Source organism: Agelaius phoeniceus, chromosome 21 (genome assembly GCF_051311805.1).
Source record: "Agelaius phoeniceus isolate bAgePho1 chromosome 21, bAgePho1.hap1, whole genome shotgun sequence".
Taxonomy (NCBI): domain Eukaryota; kingdom Metazoa; phylum Chordata; class Aves; order Passeriformes; family Icteridae; genus Agelaius; species Agelaius phoeniceus.
The window spans coordinates 3103802-3122178 of record NC_135285.1 but is presented as its reverse complement, the minus strand read 5'-3'; the positions used below and the strand labels follow the sequence as shown (position 1 = coordinate 3122178).

The following is an 18377-nucleotide window of genomic DNA, read 5'->3' as shown; positions in this document are numbered from 1 at the left end:
TTCTTTCTTATCTGTAATTCTTTTCTTCCCTTGGCTTGTCCACGTGAGCAAACCCCACCAACACAACACTTCTAGTGAGCTCCAGAGACATAATTTACATTTCTCTTGAGAGCTCAGTTGTTTTTCTTTCCTTGCCTTTCAGTTGATTTAGTGCCCTGCTGCTTTGGGGACACATGGAACAAACAGCCTCTGACTCCTTTGCTGCACAAATGTTCTTTCCAAGCTATTTCAAGCCCTGTCCCTATTTTTTTCCCCTCCTCTTGCCCCCCTTTCCCTGCTCTCAGCCTGTCTCCACTCCTCTTCATGTGGCTGATGTTTGGGATCTCTCCTCTTTGTACTCATGGCCTGCTCTGTGTGTGCTGTTTATTTTTTAATACCTCAGGGTTGTTTTGGTTACAGCCAAAGAAAAGCTGGAAAAATTGGAAATGGGATGCTCAATGTAATCCTGGAAGTGGCAGCTCTCTTTACCACATCCTTCCAAAGCCCTTTCCATGCTTGTTCTGCAGGATATTAATTAAGCCTCCAACTGGAATGTTTCAGATATATGTTGGGTTTAAGTTTGGGTTATTTTTGGTAAAATTTTGGCCTTGTTTGCCCAGCTTACTGATTTAATTTATGTGAGCAAGTGCAGTGCTCAGGCTTTGACAGGGAAAGGCTGAGTTTTGTGACAAAGAGCTGCAGGTGCCTTCCCCATTACAGCTGTACTTGGATGTTCTCTGGATGGATGTGCTTGAAAGAAAAATCATGAGCTCAGAGAGAGATTCCAGGAGGAAAATTTTGTTGCTTCTGGTTTGAAGCCGACAGAAGTTCCAGGAGTGAGTCCTTGAGCAGAGCCTTGAGGGGCTCCCACACCTGATCCGGGTCTCCTTGGAGCACCCTGCATGAGGAACTTTATGCTCAGGAAGAGAGATCTGTCCCTGGCTGTCACTGCTGTGTGTTAGAAATCCTCCAAGTGAAACTGGATAGAAAAAAAATCTTAAATGCAGCATACCATGGATAGCAGAATGTCATTGGGCATGTTTCTCCTGCTTTTCTGCAGCACTGAAACCTCTGTTATTTTTATATGTAGAAACATGTTGGGTATTTTTAACGTATGCAATACTGGACTGGTCTTAAAAAAAAAGGAAAATTTGGACTAAATAGGTTGTTGCTGTAATAAAACCCTTCAGTTTTGTACCCCCTGCATTAATGTTGTTCAGAGCAGAACACTGACAGCACCAGCTCATGCTTTAGGGTGATAAAACAAATCAATTTTCCAGCACTAAGGACTGCCAAACAAACAATTCACCTTTTCCTCCTGTGTGCTGTGTTCTCTGTTCTCCCCTGACAGTGGTTGGCTCTCCCAAGGGAATTTCCTTCTCTGACATCACAGAAAATGCTGCCACAGTCAGCTGGACCCCCCCTCGCTCCCGCGTGGAAAACTTCCGGATCTCCTACGTCCCTGTCACAGGAGGTGAGCTGGGGGCCAGGGACAGCAGGAAGGGTTTGCTGGGCTGCCAGCCCTCCTTTCAGGGCAACCCCCAGGTGATCTTGCACAGATCATCTCTTTTTCTTCCTCAGGAATGAGGGAGTGCAGCCAACCTCTGTCTGGACACGGTGCGCACATCCCATGGGCAGGGCTCAGAGGTGGATGCTGGAGTGGTTGTGCTCCTAAGAAGTCTCTGTCTGAACCTCCTCAGCAGGGATTAGTTTCCAAATTGTCATTATTTTGTAGGCACCTCATGAGCTGAGCACACTGGAAAAGATGGCCCTTGGAAACAATAATCAGAATCCATGGTTATAACAAGTTTTCAAGGCAGTGTTTTACTCAGTGCTCCCCAACGTTGTCTCATTCTGGTTCAGTGTCCAACTTCAAAAGCTTCCTCTACTTCAACAGATTTTTAACCTAATTTAGGGACATCTCTGAAGGGAAAAAGCTAAAGGACAAACACTAAGACATCAGCACCAAAAAGCTGCTGCTCTTGACTGAGACAAGGAAAGGTTTAGATCTTTAGACAATATAGCCTGGAAGCACACATGCAGCTTTAAATACAGTGGTCCCACAGAAGAACAGGAACCCAGTCATAAAGTTAGGCACTTGTCTAAGTGCTTTCCTGGAATAAACCCAGAATTTGCAGTAAATATGGGTGCTAAGTCCTCAGCCACACACAGAGCACCTTTTAAAATAAAATATACTGTATCTTTATTCTAAATAAGGGGGATAAAGGAGAATCTTCCAGCCCTCACCATAAACAAGGCAGATCTAAACTGCAAGTCCTGTCCTCAAGGTGTTTGTACTCCCATGTAGAGACTGCTGGGGTTTCTGCTTACACCTTGCCTGGGAAATTGTATTTTTCTGAACAGAAATGACAGAATGGTTTGCATAGGAAGGGACCTTAAAGCTGATCTCATTCCAAATCCCTGTCACAGACAGGGACACTTCCACTAAAAATGTTAATTTTTCTTACTGAATACAAACCAGTGGTTTAGATTTAGGTGTTATGGCAACAATATTTGACACCAGTGGTTGTAACTAACTGGGAAAATTCCTCTCCTGCTGTAGAAGCACATCCATGGTGGCCAAAATATCTTTAACTTGAACAACACCCTTCAAGCATTTCCTGGAGTATTGTGTCACTCATCCCTTGGCATTTGGCCTCCTCCTAGGTACTCCAAATGTTGTCACAGTCGAAGGGAGCAAGACAAGGACCAAGCTGGTGAAGCTGGTCCCAGGTGTGGACTACAACGTCAGCGTCATCTCTGTGAAAGGCTTTGAAGAAAGCGAGCCCGTCTCTGGCATCCTGAAAACAGGTAATAATAGAAAAGCAGGAAATAGCAGCTCTTTAAATGGCTCATCTGACTCAGGGACTGGAGCTGCAGACCCACCAAGATCCCATTTTTGCTGCCCACACAAACTGTTGGAAGCTCTTTGTCCCCCCTCCTTCTTTGTCTTTGGATTTTACATGGAGATGGAACTTGTAAATTTGGTCAGGCTCCCATTTGCTAAATGCTAAATAAACCGGTGAGATGGAGACAATCCATGTATTTACCGTTCTAATTCACCAGAAAATAAAATCAGAAGTTTGTTTGGTTCTTTTTTTAATTAATGCTGGTTTGAGATGAGAGAGCAAAGGGCCAGCTCAGCCGAGCAGTTCAGGCCAGTTTCTGTTGTGGACTTCACAACAGCTCCAGACTGTCCTAAGCATAAAAACATTCTCTTCAATTTTCTCTCAGTATTTTTCTCAGTATTCTGTCTCCTGATTTTTTCTTTAAATATCCCTGCAGGAAATGAGGGCTCACTCTGCTCCTGCTGACCTCTCCTTGTATTCTTTTTGGGGGCTAACAAACATTCAGAGAGCTGAGGCAAAGAACAAGATGATGAGTACTGATAATGACAGGAGATTTATAGCCCATTCCAGCTGCTCTGGAGGCAAAGATTCCATCTTAATTCAGGGAGAGCATAAACCTGTGTGAAAAGTGGAGTCCTGAGAGGAGGCAAAGCAGGACATGGGGGGATTTTGGATGCCTGGCTGGCTGTGGGATTGGTTTGTTCCAAACAAGCTGCTGGAAGGTCACAGTAGCCATCAGCTGCTGTCATTTTAGTTATTTTCCCCAGCTCTGTCTCCTGAAATTGTTCTAAAAAACAACCCAAATTTGAGGGTGTTGAGAGAAATATGTCAGCTTTGACAGAGCTGTTGAGATCGATGGTATCGAGAGTGATCTGAGAACATGGTTAGCTCTGTTTGTTCCCAGAATTTCATCTCTTCCAGCACTGACCTCCCTTTCCAGGGGAGGTTTTAGTGTCTCTTCATAGGCACTGACATCTTTCCTGCAGAACTCCACTATTCCAAAGGGAGCCATAAAAGCTGCGCTGAGTTTTGGGCATTTTCTCTCATGAATTTACAGCAGAGCATTGCACAGAGCTGAGAGTGTTTTGTCAAATTCCTTCAATCTGTTTTTGTCAAATTCCTTCAATCTGTTTTTCTTCCAGCTCTGGACAGCCCATCAGGCCTGGTAGTGGTGAACATCACAGACTCTGAGGCTCTGGCAACCTGGCAGCCAGCAATTGCTGCTGTGGATAACTACGTGGTGTCCTACTCTTCTGAGAAAGGTGAGAGGAGCTGGGAACGGGTTGAGGAGCTGAAGGGTTAAAGCCCTCAAGAGGTGCTGATTGTAACACCAGGAAAATCACAGAATATTCAGAGTTGGAGGGACTCATTAGGATCATCCAGTGCCACCCCTGTCCCTGCCCAGACCCCCCAACCCTGGGCATCCCTGGCAGCGCTGCCCAAAGGCTCCTGGAGCTCTGGCAGCCTCGGGGCTGTTATTTGGAGAAGGGGCTTTGCTGGAAGCGTTTAAAAATTGATGGTTTAAATTCAGCACTCTCGATTCAGCTGTGAGCAGACCCAGGGGAGATTCCTGGGAAGCAGAGGCGGTGTTATAATCCCTGTGAACACTAGAGAGAGCTCACAGTTTTACAGAAAGGGCTCTGGTGGAACCCAGACTCAGCAGAGGTGCCAGTACAGCCATGGGCTTTTACCATTCTGCATTTGCACCAACTAGGAATAAAAGAAATCAGTGAGTGGAACACAGAGTTGAGCACAGCATATTTTCTGGAAAAATCTTTTTGCCAGGATTTCTCTCCTAGGAAACTGAGAAGCCTTAGAGAAAAAAGAAAAAAAAATTATCTCATTTGCTTCTCCTGTGTTTTGCTGCTTTGGAATGTGGTTGGAGATTGTTTATCCAACATGTGAATTGTTTTGACTCAATGACCAATCACAGTCAGGCTGTGTTGGGACTCTAGAGAGTCAGTATCTTGTTAAGCCTTCTGTAAGTATCCTTTCTCTATTTTGTAGTATAGTTTAGTATGGCATAATACAATATAATGCAATATAATAAAATACAACATAACACAACGTAATACAATACAACATAATGTAATACATCACATAATGTAATACAACATAATACAATACAACATAATACAATAAATTAGCCTTCTAAGAACATGGAGTCCGATTCATCATTTCCTTCCTGCCGTGGGGAACCCTGACACTACCACACACCCTGATGTGTCTGAATGCAACCAACATCTCTTTTGTGCTGTGTTCTGTTCTCAGAGCCAGAGGTGACCCAGCTGGTGTCGGGGAACACGGTGGAGTTGGACCTGCAGGGGCTGCAGCCCGCCACCGAGTACAGGCTGAGCGTCCATGCACAGAAGGACACGCAGAGGAGCGAGAGCCTCTCCACTCACTTCACCACAGGTGCCACCCCACCCACAGCCAGCCCTTCCAGTCCCATCTGCTCTGTGTTCCTCTGGTGCCTTTTTCACTGGAAACCTGAATTTTGTCAGTGTTTGCATCACCCTTCTCCACTGGGGCTGACCAAAGGTGGTTTTCTGTCAGTGATGCCTCAGGTTTCAGCTTTTCTATTTTTCAGATTCTGTGCTGCTTTAGTGGGTGGGTCTGAGCTTCACATCAGGGCATGCTGAGCTCTGTGCACAGAGCAGGGAGACAAAACAATTCCTGCTCCAGCTGGGCACCAAGGACAAATGACCCAAATCTCAGCCCCAGAGCACGAACCCCGTGGGCTGGAGAGAGAAAAACAAGCAGGGTGGGACTGCAGGGGCTAAAGCTGGAATGGGACAATGAACTGCAAGATGCAAATGGAGCAGAACTGATCCAAGGGAGAGACCCCATGCCCGGCCGTGCATTTTGGGGCCATTTTGGTTCATCTTGGGTGCAGCCCTGGCTGGGCTCTTGTGCTGCTCAAGGTGGACATTCTCAGTTCAGCTGAAGAAAGAACAGAAATAATTTCTCCCAGGCTGAGCCTGAGAATCTTAGAGGAAAGAATTAAAGCAATTATTATCTCTCCTTCTATAGCCATTGTTTATAAATATAGCTCTCCAGAGTGTGCTGATTCATAGTTCACCAATAGTCTGAGATGTTTCTACTTTGAAACCAATCAAGTCTCTCCTTACAAGTCACATTATAAAAAGATCCACTACTTTTATTAAACACTTTTCCCTTCTGATGCACCAAAAGACTGAAGGCTTTCTTCTTGTCCCTGACTCAGCAGTGTCAGGGACCAAGAACAAATGATCCAAATCTCAGGCCCAAGAGCACAAACAATGGTGGAATGAAGAGAGAAAAACAAGAAGGAAGGGACTGCATGCGCTAAAGCTGGAATTGGTCAATTAACTCCAAGATGCAAATGAACCAAAACTTACAAAAATATGAGATCATCAGCTCTGCAGAGTCTCAGAGCAGGAGCTCATTTTTTGGCTACTGAAGGCGCCCAGCTGGTTTCAGACTCGTGGCTTTCCATGAGCTTCAATGGGATCAGGGATGGTTCTCATTTTCCTGCCTTGGCTTGTCCCAGGGTATTAATTAGGGAGCCACACCAATCCAGTCCTGTAATCACAGAGGGGAAGGGAAGCTGGAGATTGGAGCCAGAACAAGCAGGAAAAGTTTTCCTATTCTATAAAAGTTTCCTATTCTATAAAGTTTTCCTATTCTAAAAAAAACATAATTGGAACCAGAGTTTTATTTCCTGGGAATATGTAAATACCAATCTGTCTTCATGTGAGAAATAATGAGATGCATAATTTTCTCTCAAAAGACATTTCAGTGCAACTGTTCATAAAATAAGGTGCCTGGAACAAGCCAATATTTTAACTTCGATAAAGTTAACACCTTTATTTTTAACTACCAATGGGAAAATTAATTCTTAACCACAAAAGTTAAGGCTGAAGTGTTTTTTCACACCCAAGTTTTCCTGGCTTGTTTTAATATATGGCCCACAAGATAACCTGTGGAGTTGACTTTGTATGGAAGTGATTGTAATTGCTGTGGTGTCTCCTGCAGGACTGGATGCTCCAAGGGATTTGGGTGCCACTGAGGTGCAGTCAGAAGCAGCTGTGATGAGCTGGAGGCCTCCCCGTGCTCCAGTCACTGGGTATCTCCTGATCTATGAAGCCATCGATGGCACAGTCAAGGTAAATAAACCTCAAGGTAAATAAACCTCAAATTTGAGGCTGTGCCTCAAATCTGGGCACTGGAGATGCTCTGAAGAGTCCAGCAATGCCACATAATCATGTGTCTTAATTTAAACACTACATTTAAAAATACTCACTGCCTCTTTCAGTGATAGGCTGAACACAAATGCATTTAATACCTGCTAAAGGACTTTTTTACATTATACTCTGAAACAGAAGCTCCATTGCAGCCTGAATTTTGCCTTTCACTCCCTCCGCAATACAGATAAATGCACAAACATTTTCCTTCATTTCAAACAAATATCATGGAGTAAACTCAAACCCCCAAAGGATGTGATTCACTTTTCTAAACTCAGGGGAATCCTGTGCAAAGGGGTGTCTAAGGAAGGATGAACTCGCCTCTTATTCTCCTATAATTTTATTTTGTTCCTACATAATTAGATTACACAAAATATTTAAATATTAATCAGGTGAATCCCAGAAAAAATAAAATTTTGGATGCCCAGCCTGGATCATTGGACAGGATTCTAATTGTCAGGAAGGCAAATTCCCCAAGCACACTGAAAATCAGTCTTTTAATGTCACACTAAAACAGCCTTTTAAAGCCTGGAGTGCATTTCCTTGTCCTAAAGGATGAGTTTCCCAATTTTTTATGAATTTCACAATCTGTACATCCAGGACGTGTCAACATTTATGCTGCCTTGCTTTCAAACCTCCCAGCTTGTACATTATAATGGCAAACACTCATTTCCAGGCAGGCTTTATTGAACTTTTAAAGATTAGCTTGGTAAAAATCTTAGAGGAGTAGCTTTATACTAATTAATCTAGATGGTTAAAGATACCATCAATAATTATGACAAAAACCAATGGGACAGACTAAAATACATAACCATTCTGGTCATTATGATTTATTTCTCTGAGATTTCCCTGTATTATTTCTTTTCTCCATAGGAAGTCATCCTAAACCCTGAGACAACTTCCTACAGCCTGACAGAGCTGAGCCCCTCCACGCAGTACACGGTGAAACTGCAGGCCCTGAGCGGGGCCCTGAGGAGCAAAACCATCCAGACCATACTCACCACCAGTAAGGACATTAGAATAATCTGAATCATCTAAAATAATACTGAATACTGATCTAAAATAATCCAAATACTGCTGAGCTCTGCTGTGAGGACACACAGACCCCACACAAGATTTTAATCCATTTGTAGGGGTGGTGCAAAGTCTGTTCTCCCAGACCTGTTTTCCCTTGGCAGGGTGAAATTTCAATATCCATCCACATCAGCCTCACAGTGGTGATGTGGATGGATATTGGAATTTCATCCTGGTCTGGTGAAACATCCTGCCTTGCCCATGTGAAATATCAGCAGGAATTCTTTAAAATCCAGCTGACACTTTGATTTCTCCCTGTATCGATCCCAGGGAGTGGGGGAAACAAAATCAGAGTTTGGAGCTGAAATAAAGCAAACCACAGAGGCACACACACAGATCAGAGCTGGGGGCTGAGCAGATGCATTTCTGGGCAGGTTTTTCTCCTCTCTCTGAGATGGGCTGTCTCAAAGCCCCTCTGCACATCAGCTCCAGCCCAACAGGACAGCTCTGCAAGGATAAATTGGCTTCTCTGAAGGTCACTTCACAGCTGACATTAAAAAAAGGAGTTGTTCTGTATTAGCTGTGACACTTTGCCTGTCATTTGTCTCTCTTTTCCCAGTTTTCAGCCTTTCAGGCCCAGCAGGACCTTCAGTCATCCCCATTCCCCCTCCTGCTGCTGGCACCAACTCCAACCCAAGGACTGCCAGAAGTCACCCAGCCCCGAGTCTGCCCTGCCACTGCTTGTGCAGAGCAGGATGAACTCACCAACACATCCAGAAACAGGAGAGGAATTAAATTAAATCTGGGTGTGTTTGGGTGATGTTTGGCAAATTGACCATGACCACACCTGACCAGGTGCCTTCAGCCATGTGAACAGTGTCAGACTCATTCAGGCAGAGGCTTAAGCTTGGGCTTAACCTAAAAATACATTTGTGTCTATTTATTGACAGGGACTATTTAGTGACTGAAGGAGCCCCCTGTAGAGCCACTTTTCTCCAAATCCCAAAGCTGATGGAAACTTGCATGGCCTTAATTCATACCAGGGAAGGTTTACATTCAATATCAGGAAAAATTTCTCCATTAGAATAAGCAGTGTTAGAGTCCCCATCCCTGGAAGTATTCAAAATATCTGTGGAGGTGGCACTTGGGAAGATGGCAGTGAGCATGATGGTGGGACTGTGTTAATGGTTGGACTTGATCTTAAAGGTCTTTTCCAACCTTAACAATGCCATGATTCTGTGAAATTCTCTGGAGCTGAAGCACAGGCAGGGATGTGTAACACTGGCAAGGACCAACAGCCACTCTCTGAGAAGCTGCATCCTTTGGATATACCTAGAACAACACTTAATTTGCTGAGAAGGTGAATGACCTGAGTGTATTAAAAAAAAAAAAAAAAAAAAAAAGAAAAGGTTTTTTTAGAGGGGTTAGAAATTGTTCTGACTGCAATGATTTTATTGCCTTGTTGTCAGAAAGCTTAACAACATTTTCCTGTAGTTTCAACTGTTGCTGTTTGCTTTGTTTTTTAGGAGTGTAGTTTTGTAACACATTGTCCTTGCTAGCAAAACACTCACAATTTATTTTTGAGTGAAGTCCTGATTGCATCCCCCTTCCATCTTCTGTCACATGAGCAGAGATTGGTAGATTTGTTTTCCCCAAAAATTGCTGTAACACAGCTCCTGAATTTCAGCCTTTAGCTGGAGGGTGCACTCCCATCCTAACAGGGAGTAGTTATCTCCCATTCCCAGCACTTCCAGAAGTGTAGACAGATGTGAAAAACCACATTCAAAAGAAGAATTCACCTCACCAGCTGTATCCTGTGGATGTTCTGTATGCAGGATGCAATTACAAACCTGTTCCTGGGATCTGCAGCTGTCCCACAAGGGATTTTCCTGAGCCATCTGCATTGGGCACATTCCTTGTAAATGCTGATTTCTTAAGGAATGCTTTCTCTTCCCTGTGTGTGCAGCTGGGCTCCTCTATCCCTACCCCAAGGACTGCTCCCAAGCCCTGCTGAATGGTGAAGCCACCTCTGGGCTCTACACAATTTACCTGAATGGGGACAAGGCTCAGCCTCTGCAAGTGTTCTGTGACATGGGCGAGGACGGCGGCGGCTGGATCGTGAGTATGGGGCAAGGGCAGCACGTCCCCTCCTGCTCCTCCCAGGCACCCTCACAGTGCTATTATCACACTAGGGCTGGCCTGTCTATAAATTTGGGGAGTTTCATCCTAGGTAGGTGTTGAGCTTTTGGCTCACTAATTTGAGATTTCACCCATTTTGAGGTTTCCCGGCCAATGCACCAATGAGTGTGGCGGGTTATTACCACAGTAGGATAATAGTGTTATTACTAAAGTAGGGCTGTCCTGTCTATAAATGTGGTAGTTTTATCCTGGGTAAGTGTAGGGGTTTTGGTGTGACTGTGGTCACAAGGGTTTTCAGGATGAAGAAGAGACGAGAATGCTGACTCCATGATCAGAAGGCTTGATTTATTATTTTATGATATATGTTACATTAAGACTATACTAAAAAGCAATAGAAAGGAAAAGGTTTCTTCAGAAGCTAGCTAAGCTAAGAATAGAAAAGGAATGAATAACAAAGATCTGTGTCTCAGACAGAGCAAGAGCCAGCTCTGCCATGAGTGGTCAAGAAATCCAAACACTCACAGGAGACCAATCCCAGGTCTACCTGGTGCATTCCACAGCAGCAGATAACCATTGGTTACTTTGGTTGCTGAAACTGCAGCTTCTCACAAGGAAAAATCCTAAGAAAGGATTTTTCATGAAAGATGTCTGCGACATTTTGGTTTGCCAATTTTTCACCAGTTTTGAGGTTTCCCGGCCTACACACCAATGAGTGTGGCGGGTTCTTACCACAGTAGGATAACAGTGTTATTATCACAGTAGGGCTGTCCTCTCTATAAATTTGGAAGTTTTATCCTGTGTAGGTGCAGTGGTTTTGGCTCACCAATTTGAGATTTCACCAATTTTGAGGTTTCATGGCCAACACAACAATTAGTGTGGCGGGTTATTATCACAGCAGTATAACACTGTTAGGATAATAGTATCACACTAGGGCTGTCCTGTCTATAAATTTGGGGAGGTTTATCCTAGGTAGGTGTAGTGGTTTTGGTTTGCCAATTTTTCACCAATTTTGAGGCTTCCCAGCCAACACACTGATGAGTGTGGAGGGTTCAGTGCTGGCCAATGCACTCACTTCCTGCTGTGAGATAGGAATAGGAGAAAGGCAAGGCAGGCTCAAAACCTTCAAAGGGTATCAAGAAAATTTTATTAACAGTAACTAAAAGAAAAAAAAGTAAGAATAAAAACAAACCCTTCAGAACACTTCTCCTCCCCCCACAACCTTTCCTTTTCCACTGACAATGTAAAGAAACAAAACTTAAAATTTCCAGTTAGTTTGTTAGCGTTCAAAAACACACAATCACATAAGCGATTATATGCGGTGCTTTTTATTTAAGAGCTCTGGGAATCGGGGTAATTTCCACCCAAATCTGATTCCGACCATACATTTGAGGTGAATGTGTTTTATACTCTATCATTACATAACTTTCATGTTAATTATTAAACATATTGTTCTATTGTATACACAGATTTCAGCTAAACATAGCCCCCTTTAAATTTCCAACATAGTTTCTCATGATTCTTCTTATGGTTATATAATAATTATATTTAATTACTAAACAATCACCACATCTAACAATTATATCTTTTATCATACTGCTTACACAGGTGCAGTGACCTGAGAAAACACAAAGTCCAATATTTTCAAAGACTATTTTTAACATTTTCTAGGGCTCCACTATCAAGTTTACCACCTCTAAAATAGCCTTTTCTCAGTTTACTTAGGGAGAGAAGTCCCTCTTTTAAAACTCTGACAGCAGGACACTGCAGTGCCCAGAACAGGGTTGCCAGCTCTTTCTGCAGCTGGAGGAAAAAGAGGTGCCTCTAAAGGATGGGTCACAGCCCTGGTTTCAGCCCTGATCCCTCTCCACTGATGGAAGGGCTGCTGAAATACCATATTGGATAACACATCTTCTAAATAATCACCAGGGAGAGGGGAGGGTAAACTGACTCTGAATGAGAGAGGGACTGGGGGAGGTTAAACATGGCCCAGGGGAAGCATTTGTTCAGCAGCCATGGGGTGCAGTGGCTTCCAAAGCCACTGTGCAAGGGACACATCCCACCCAGCCAATGGCAGTGAATGCCACCTCTCCACACTGACATCCCCAAATCTGAACTTGCCAAAGGGACCCAGGGCACAGAAAGGCAGGAGGAGCTGGAGGAATGCTTGGCTGGGAGATGAGGGGTGGAAAAACCCTTGGCTGAGAAACCCAGAGCTGCAGGATGGGTTTAAAAGAGCAGAGAGCAGGGACTGAGAGGCCATGTCATGCAGAGGAGCCTGGGAACCAAAAAGAGAAATTGGAGACTTAAAAAATACATGGAGCATCCAAAAACCTGTGTGCAACTCAGTCCTTGCAGTGAGGCTCTGCTGGGAGGGGTAAAGGCAGGGCAGGAGCAATGCTGGGCTTTGATTGTAAAAAAGTTTGAGAGTTTGTAAAAGCTCTTCCCCTCTGGCCAGAGCAGTCTGTCCATAACATTTCCTGCTTTTAGGTGTTCCTGAGGCGTCAAAATGGAAAGCAAGATTTCTACAAGAACTGGAATTCTTATGTGGCAGGGTTTGGAGATCCTAAGGATGAATTCTGGATAGGTAAGCGCTAAAAATTTGTATTTTTGGAAAAAAAAAATAAGAGCAGAAACACAGCCCAAAAGTCCAGGAGCTACATTTGGGTGGCAGGAGAATTTGTAAAGGAGAACAGGAGAAAAGGAGCCAGGGACAGCCGATGTGAGGGAGACTGAAAGGGCCAGGCTCAGCCTGCAGTTCAAGGGTGCCATGCTGGGGTCACCAAAAGAAGCCATCCAATGCTCACTGGGGCTCTGGGAGCAGTCAGATCCTGCAGGTTCTGCTTCCTGTCGTCCTGGAACACTCCCAGCAGCAAAGGCCAATGATCCAGAGAGGAAAAGCAGGGCAAAAGGAAGTCATAAACTCACATTTTGGTTAAACAGAAGAAAATCCTCCACATTTTCAAAAGTTGTGCTGCATTTTCTGGCTGTAAATTAAAGATGATGATGATGTTGATGATGATGATCACACAGCACAGCTTTGGTTCTTTTGCCCAACCTGTTTCTATTATTTGAAGGGAAGATGTCTCCCAGTCAGTCTGGGACCATTTATTTATTTTTGTGCTGACATTACCCTAGAGCTGATCCAGCTCAGTGTCCTCACCAGTGCTGGTGTCCTGCTCTCCTTGTACAGTCCAGTATGGCCCCATTTAGGGAATAATGACATGGCAAATGTCCTGGGTTTGCATGGGAGGGAGAACTTTGGCCACTTCTCTCTTTCAGCAATGTCCAGGGCCAGTTGAATGGCTTTGGGTTCAGTGACCAGCACTGAACAACAAATAAAAAAACATGGAGAGACTGATGCCTTAAGGAACCTGGGAATCAAACAACATGCTTTTGAGATAACATTAGTATAGGAGTAATGTAAAGGTTGGTCTTTATTGGAGGCCTCTAGAGGTAAATATGGAAAATGTCCACAAAAGCCCCTCCACCATGAGGTGAACACAGTTTTTGTAAATTTGGCAAATTAGCATAATTGACAAAATCATCAATTAGGAGCAAAAGTGGTGATGCAATCTCCCCCCTGTTCAAGCCCCTTCTAAATCCCAGCCCCTCAGATGGAACTGAATTTTATAGATGAAAATGGGTCTCAAAGAGCTTTTTTTTTTTTTGTCCTTGGTTCCCAGGGAGAGCCAAGATGGGATAGGGGCTTTGGAATGTATTTTGTGTTTCTGCCTATCAGGGCATGGAAAAGCACTGGGAAAACCAAGTAAGAATGCAGCCACAGGCTACAGAGCTCCAAATATGTGTGTAAAGGGTACAGAGAATACAGAAGAGAAAAAAAGGCAAAAAAAACATTCAGCATCAAGACAAACATTCCTTCCTGCCCACAGGTCTGGAGAACCTGCACAAAATCACTTCTCAGGGCCAGTACGAGCTGCGGGTGGACCTGAGGGACAAGGGGGACGCGGCCTACGCCGTGTACGAGCGCTTCAGTGTGGGCGACGCCAAGAGCCGCTACCGCCTGCGCGTGGACGGCTACAGCGGCACTGCAGGTGAGAGCAACACTGACTGTCCCTCCTCCTAGGGACACCCACTGCCTGCCAGGGAAACCCTGTGAGGATTGCAGAGCAGCAGGTGCCTCTCCTGTGGGAGGGTCTTGCTTTGAAAAGCCAGGTGTGTGCTAGGGAAGGCAGGAGCCACCATTGAAATGGAAAATGTAAACCCCCTCTCCATGAATGATGATGATCTCTATGTTGATGATGATGATCACACTCTCTCTGAATTATTATAACTTTATTGATTATTATAATAATTTTGAAACTAAGGGGCTCTCAGGCAAAGATATGGGAGCAGGAATAACAGTTCTTTACTAGGAAAATTAAAAATACAAATGTAATAGTACAAAAAAACCCCAGCAGTCCCTGTCCCCTGTGTGTCAGGGGGTGGCACAGCCCCATCCCATGGGGGCTCAGCCCTCCTGCAGTGCCAGCTGTGGTTCTGCTGGAGCAGGGATCCTGCACAAGGGGGGAGTTTTCCTTTGAAAATCCAGTGGAAAAGGCAGCTGTTCCTCTGGGAATGCAGTGGAAAGGCTGTGTATGGTGTCCCAAACCTCAGATTGGATCCAGGTAGGAATGCTTGGCTCCTGCCCTGGGCAATGCAGCATCTCCCCATGGGATGCTGGAATTGGATCAGCCCTGCAGGGACACTCAGTGGCCATGGACAGCAGAGATCTCCTGCAGGGAGGATTGGCTGGGGGAGAGATCAAGAAAAAACTGCCCATGGACAGCAGAGAACTGCCCCAGCTCTGACAGATGGGAAATACACCCTCACAAACCATATCTTACAAGCCAGGACAGTGAGGTGTTCAAAAATCAAACATATCAATATATTTATGTTTCTGTTTTATATCCTCCAGGCATTTTGGTGCCATATTTTACGGCCTGATTATGGCAGCATTGAAACAAGTGCATTAAACCACAATATATCTCATTTGGCCAATGTTGGCTGTCATTTATATAGCCAATAATAGCCTGGCACAGCTTCTTCTCTTGTCAGTAGAATTTGCAGCAAAGCCCTGCTGTAATGTGATTTATGATTTTGCTGAACAAATCATCTGCCTTTTGTAATCACACTGGGGCAAACCCTGCAGCTCTTGGTCAATCTTTTCAGGGCTTCACAGGATTAAGAGATAAACCCAGTTTAACAATATGTCTTAAAAGGGGATAATTTCACACTGCTGGGTGCATAAACCAGAGCAGAGGTGTGGGCTCTGCCCTGTGACCAGCACAGGAGCTTTTACCCAGACTACAGAGATACAAAGGAAATGCAGCAGCAGAATTAATGTCTATTTAATTTAGATGGGATATTGGGAATAAATCCTTCCCTATGAGAGTGGGCAGGCCCTGGCACAGGTGCCCAGAGCAGCTGGGGCTGCCCCTGGATCCCTGGCAGTGCCCAAGGCCAGGCTGGACAGGGCTGGGAGCACCTGGGACAGTGGGAGGTGTCCCTGCCATGGCAGGGCTGGGATGGGATGAGTTTTAAGGTCCCTTCCAGCCCAAACCATTCCATGAGTCTGTGATTTAAGGCAAATTGTCTAGTGCAGAGTAGGAGTAACTGCTACCATGAGTAGGATTCAGTCAGTGTGGAGACTCCTTTGGTCTTGATTCCTTCCTTGTGAACGCCTCTTTGATCTTGGCTTGTCCACACTGTAAAATCCAGCTTTTAGCAAGAAATCCAGAAATTGACCTGCATGGAAAAAAACCACTTCATATACTGGGGATTAGAGACCACCTGAAGAAATATTTTGACCTTCCTCAATAACAAAAATTGTGCATTTCCTTCTGTATTAAAGTCAATTTTAAAAAATCTAGATGCATACAGGACATGGCACGGTCCAAATATTTTCATGAAATCTAAACCAGGCAACCCACTGACCTTGCTCTTTCTTTTGTGCCCCCATCCAGGTGACTCCATGACCTACCACAATGGAAGGTCCTTCTCCACCTATGACAAGGACCACGACTCTGCCATCACCAACTGTGCTCTGTCATACAAAGGAGCTTTCTGGTACAAGAACTGCCACCGAGTCAACCTGATGGGCAGATATGGTGACAACAGCCACAGTCAGGTGAGTTTGGCCCTGAAGGCTTCTCTAATGCATGAGAGGAAGGGGAATTGTAATTATGGGGGTTTTTTTGATGGTTCAGCCAGCCAAAAATCACAGCATCCCCTCCTCCCACTGTCCAGGAAGACAGGGAAATGTCTGGGCTCACAAAACAAGAATTTAACATCAGCTGGGGAAATCTTGTTGGCTTTGTCTGATTTTCCAAGGGAATATCCCAAGTGTGCAGGAAATAATTGTCATTTTTAACGTGTGAAACAAAAATATTTTTCCTGCCATGAAAGCCAGGCAAGGAGGGACAGCTCTGAGGGACAGAGGTTTAACAAGACCAAGCTCAAGGTGCTGCCCCTGGGTTGGGACAACCCCTGGGACCAATCCAGGCTGGGATGAGCAGCGGGAGCAGCCCTGAGAGGGAGCTGGGGGTGCTGGGGGTGAGAGCTGGAGCTGCCCCAGCCCTGAGCCCCTGCCCTGGGCTGAGCCCAGCGTGGGCAGCAGGGCAGGGGGGATTGTGCCCTGTGCCCTGTGCTCAGGTGAGACCCCACCTGCAGAGCTGCCCCAGCCCTGGCCCAGCACAGGCAGGAGCTGGAGCTGCTGCAGAGACCCAGAGGAGGCACCAGGGGGATCAGGGGATGGAGCAGCTCTGCTGGGAGGAGAGGCTGGCACAGCTGGGATTGTTCACCTGCACAGGAGAAGCTTTGGGGGCACCTCAGTGTGGCCTTGCAGGGCCTTGAGGGGCTGACAGGAAAGATGGAGAGAGAAGATTTACAAGGACCTGGAGTGTCAAGTCCCCAGGACAAGGGGGAATGGTTTCACACTGACAGAGAATAGGTTTAGATGAGATACTGGGAGGAAATTGTTCCCTGTGAGGGTGGGCAGGCCCTGGCACAGGGTGCCCAGAGCAGCTGTGGCTGCCCCTGGATCCTTGGAAGAGTCCAAGACCAGGCTGGAGCAACCTGGGACAGTGGGAGATGGTTTTTCCCTCAGCAGGGGTGGAACAAGATGGTCTTTAAGGTCCCCTCAGCCCATCCAGTGTGTGTTTCCATGATTCTGTGACCTCATGTGGGTGGGTTTGTACAGGTTGGATGTCCCACAGCCCCTGTGCTTCCCAAAGCTCCTCCACTTTGTGGTGCTTCTGTGCCCAAACCAGAAACACCCCCATGTGGTGCTGTTTGCAGGGGTCCCAGGATGAGGGAAGAGAGGAGAATCTTGACTCCATGTTTCAGAAGGCTGATTTATCATTTTATGATATATATTATATTAAAAAAATGATATATTAAAACTATACTACAAGAAAAGAAGAAAGGATTTCATCAGAAAGCTAGTAAGGAATAGAAAGGAATGACTAACAAAAGCTCGTGTCTCTCAGAGAGTCTGAGCCAGCTGACTGTGATTGGCCATTAATTAGAAACAACCACATGAGACCAATCACAGATGCACCTGTTGCATTCCACAGCAGCAGACAATTCAGACAATTATTGCTTTTCTTTTCCTCTGAGGCTTCTCAGCTTCTCAGGAGAAAAATCCTGGCAAAGGGATTTTTCAGAAAATATCACAGGGACACCCCCGGTCTGAACCAGGGGCAGCAAATGCAAGTGTGACCCCCAACCTCTCTCCCCTTTGCCTTCACAGGGCGTCAACTGGTTCCACTGGAAGGGCCACGAGTATTCCATCCAGTTTGCAGAGATGAAGCTGAGACCCTCCAGCTTCCGGAACCTGGAGGGGCGGCGGAAGCGAGCGTAGGGCCCGGGGGGCTGCGGGCAGGGGCGGGAGGGGATGGAGAGGGGGTGTGGGGAGACCCTCTGGCATCGCTGGCCTGGGGGTGCGAGGAGCTGGGAGCGGCACCCAAGCATCGGTGAGCCCCGGCAGAGGCTTTGCAGCATTCCAAACACACAAAAAAAGCCTTAAAGTATCCCAGATTTTCCAGCAGAGCAGCTCCAGCTGCCCACCAGGAACGTCCTCCACACCAAAGACAACGATCTCAAGGGTTCTGTGTTGTTTCATTAATTTTTTTTAATTTTAATTTTTTTTTGCCAGAAAGCGTCTGGGATA

General features: G+C 45.5%; 1 protein-coding gene across 4 annotated transcripts in view; it reads left to right on the top strand.

Moving 5' to 3' along the window:
- TNC (tenascin C) overlaps positions 1-18080 on the top strand; it is a 77278-nt gene extending 59198 nt beyond the window's left edge. For all 4 annotated transcript variants that reach the window (XM_077189176.1, XM_077189178.1, XM_077189177.1 and 1 more), the window contains 11 exons: positions 1331-1453; positions 2647-2790; positions 3971-4090; positions 5100-5243; positions 6846-6976; positions 7928-8060; positions 10035-10186; positions 12695-12791; positions 14098-14259; positions 16171-16334; positions 17958-18080. In XM_077189176.1, the coding sequence (XP_077045291.1) occupies positions 1331-1453; positions 2647-2790; positions 3971-4090; positions 5100-5243; positions 6846-6976; positions 7928-8060; positions 10035-10186; positions 12695-12791; positions 14098-14259; positions 16171-16334; positions 17958-18068 (1481 nt within the window). In that variant the 3' untranslated portion in view covers positions 18069-18080. The remainder of the gene's footprint in view (positions 1-1330; positions 1454-2646; positions 2791-3970; positions 4091-5099; positions 5244-6845; positions 6977-7927; positions 8061-10034; positions 10187-12694; positions 12792-14097; positions 14260-16170; positions 16335-17957) is intronic.
- The last annotated feature ends 297 nt before the right edge of the window (positions 18081-18377 follow it).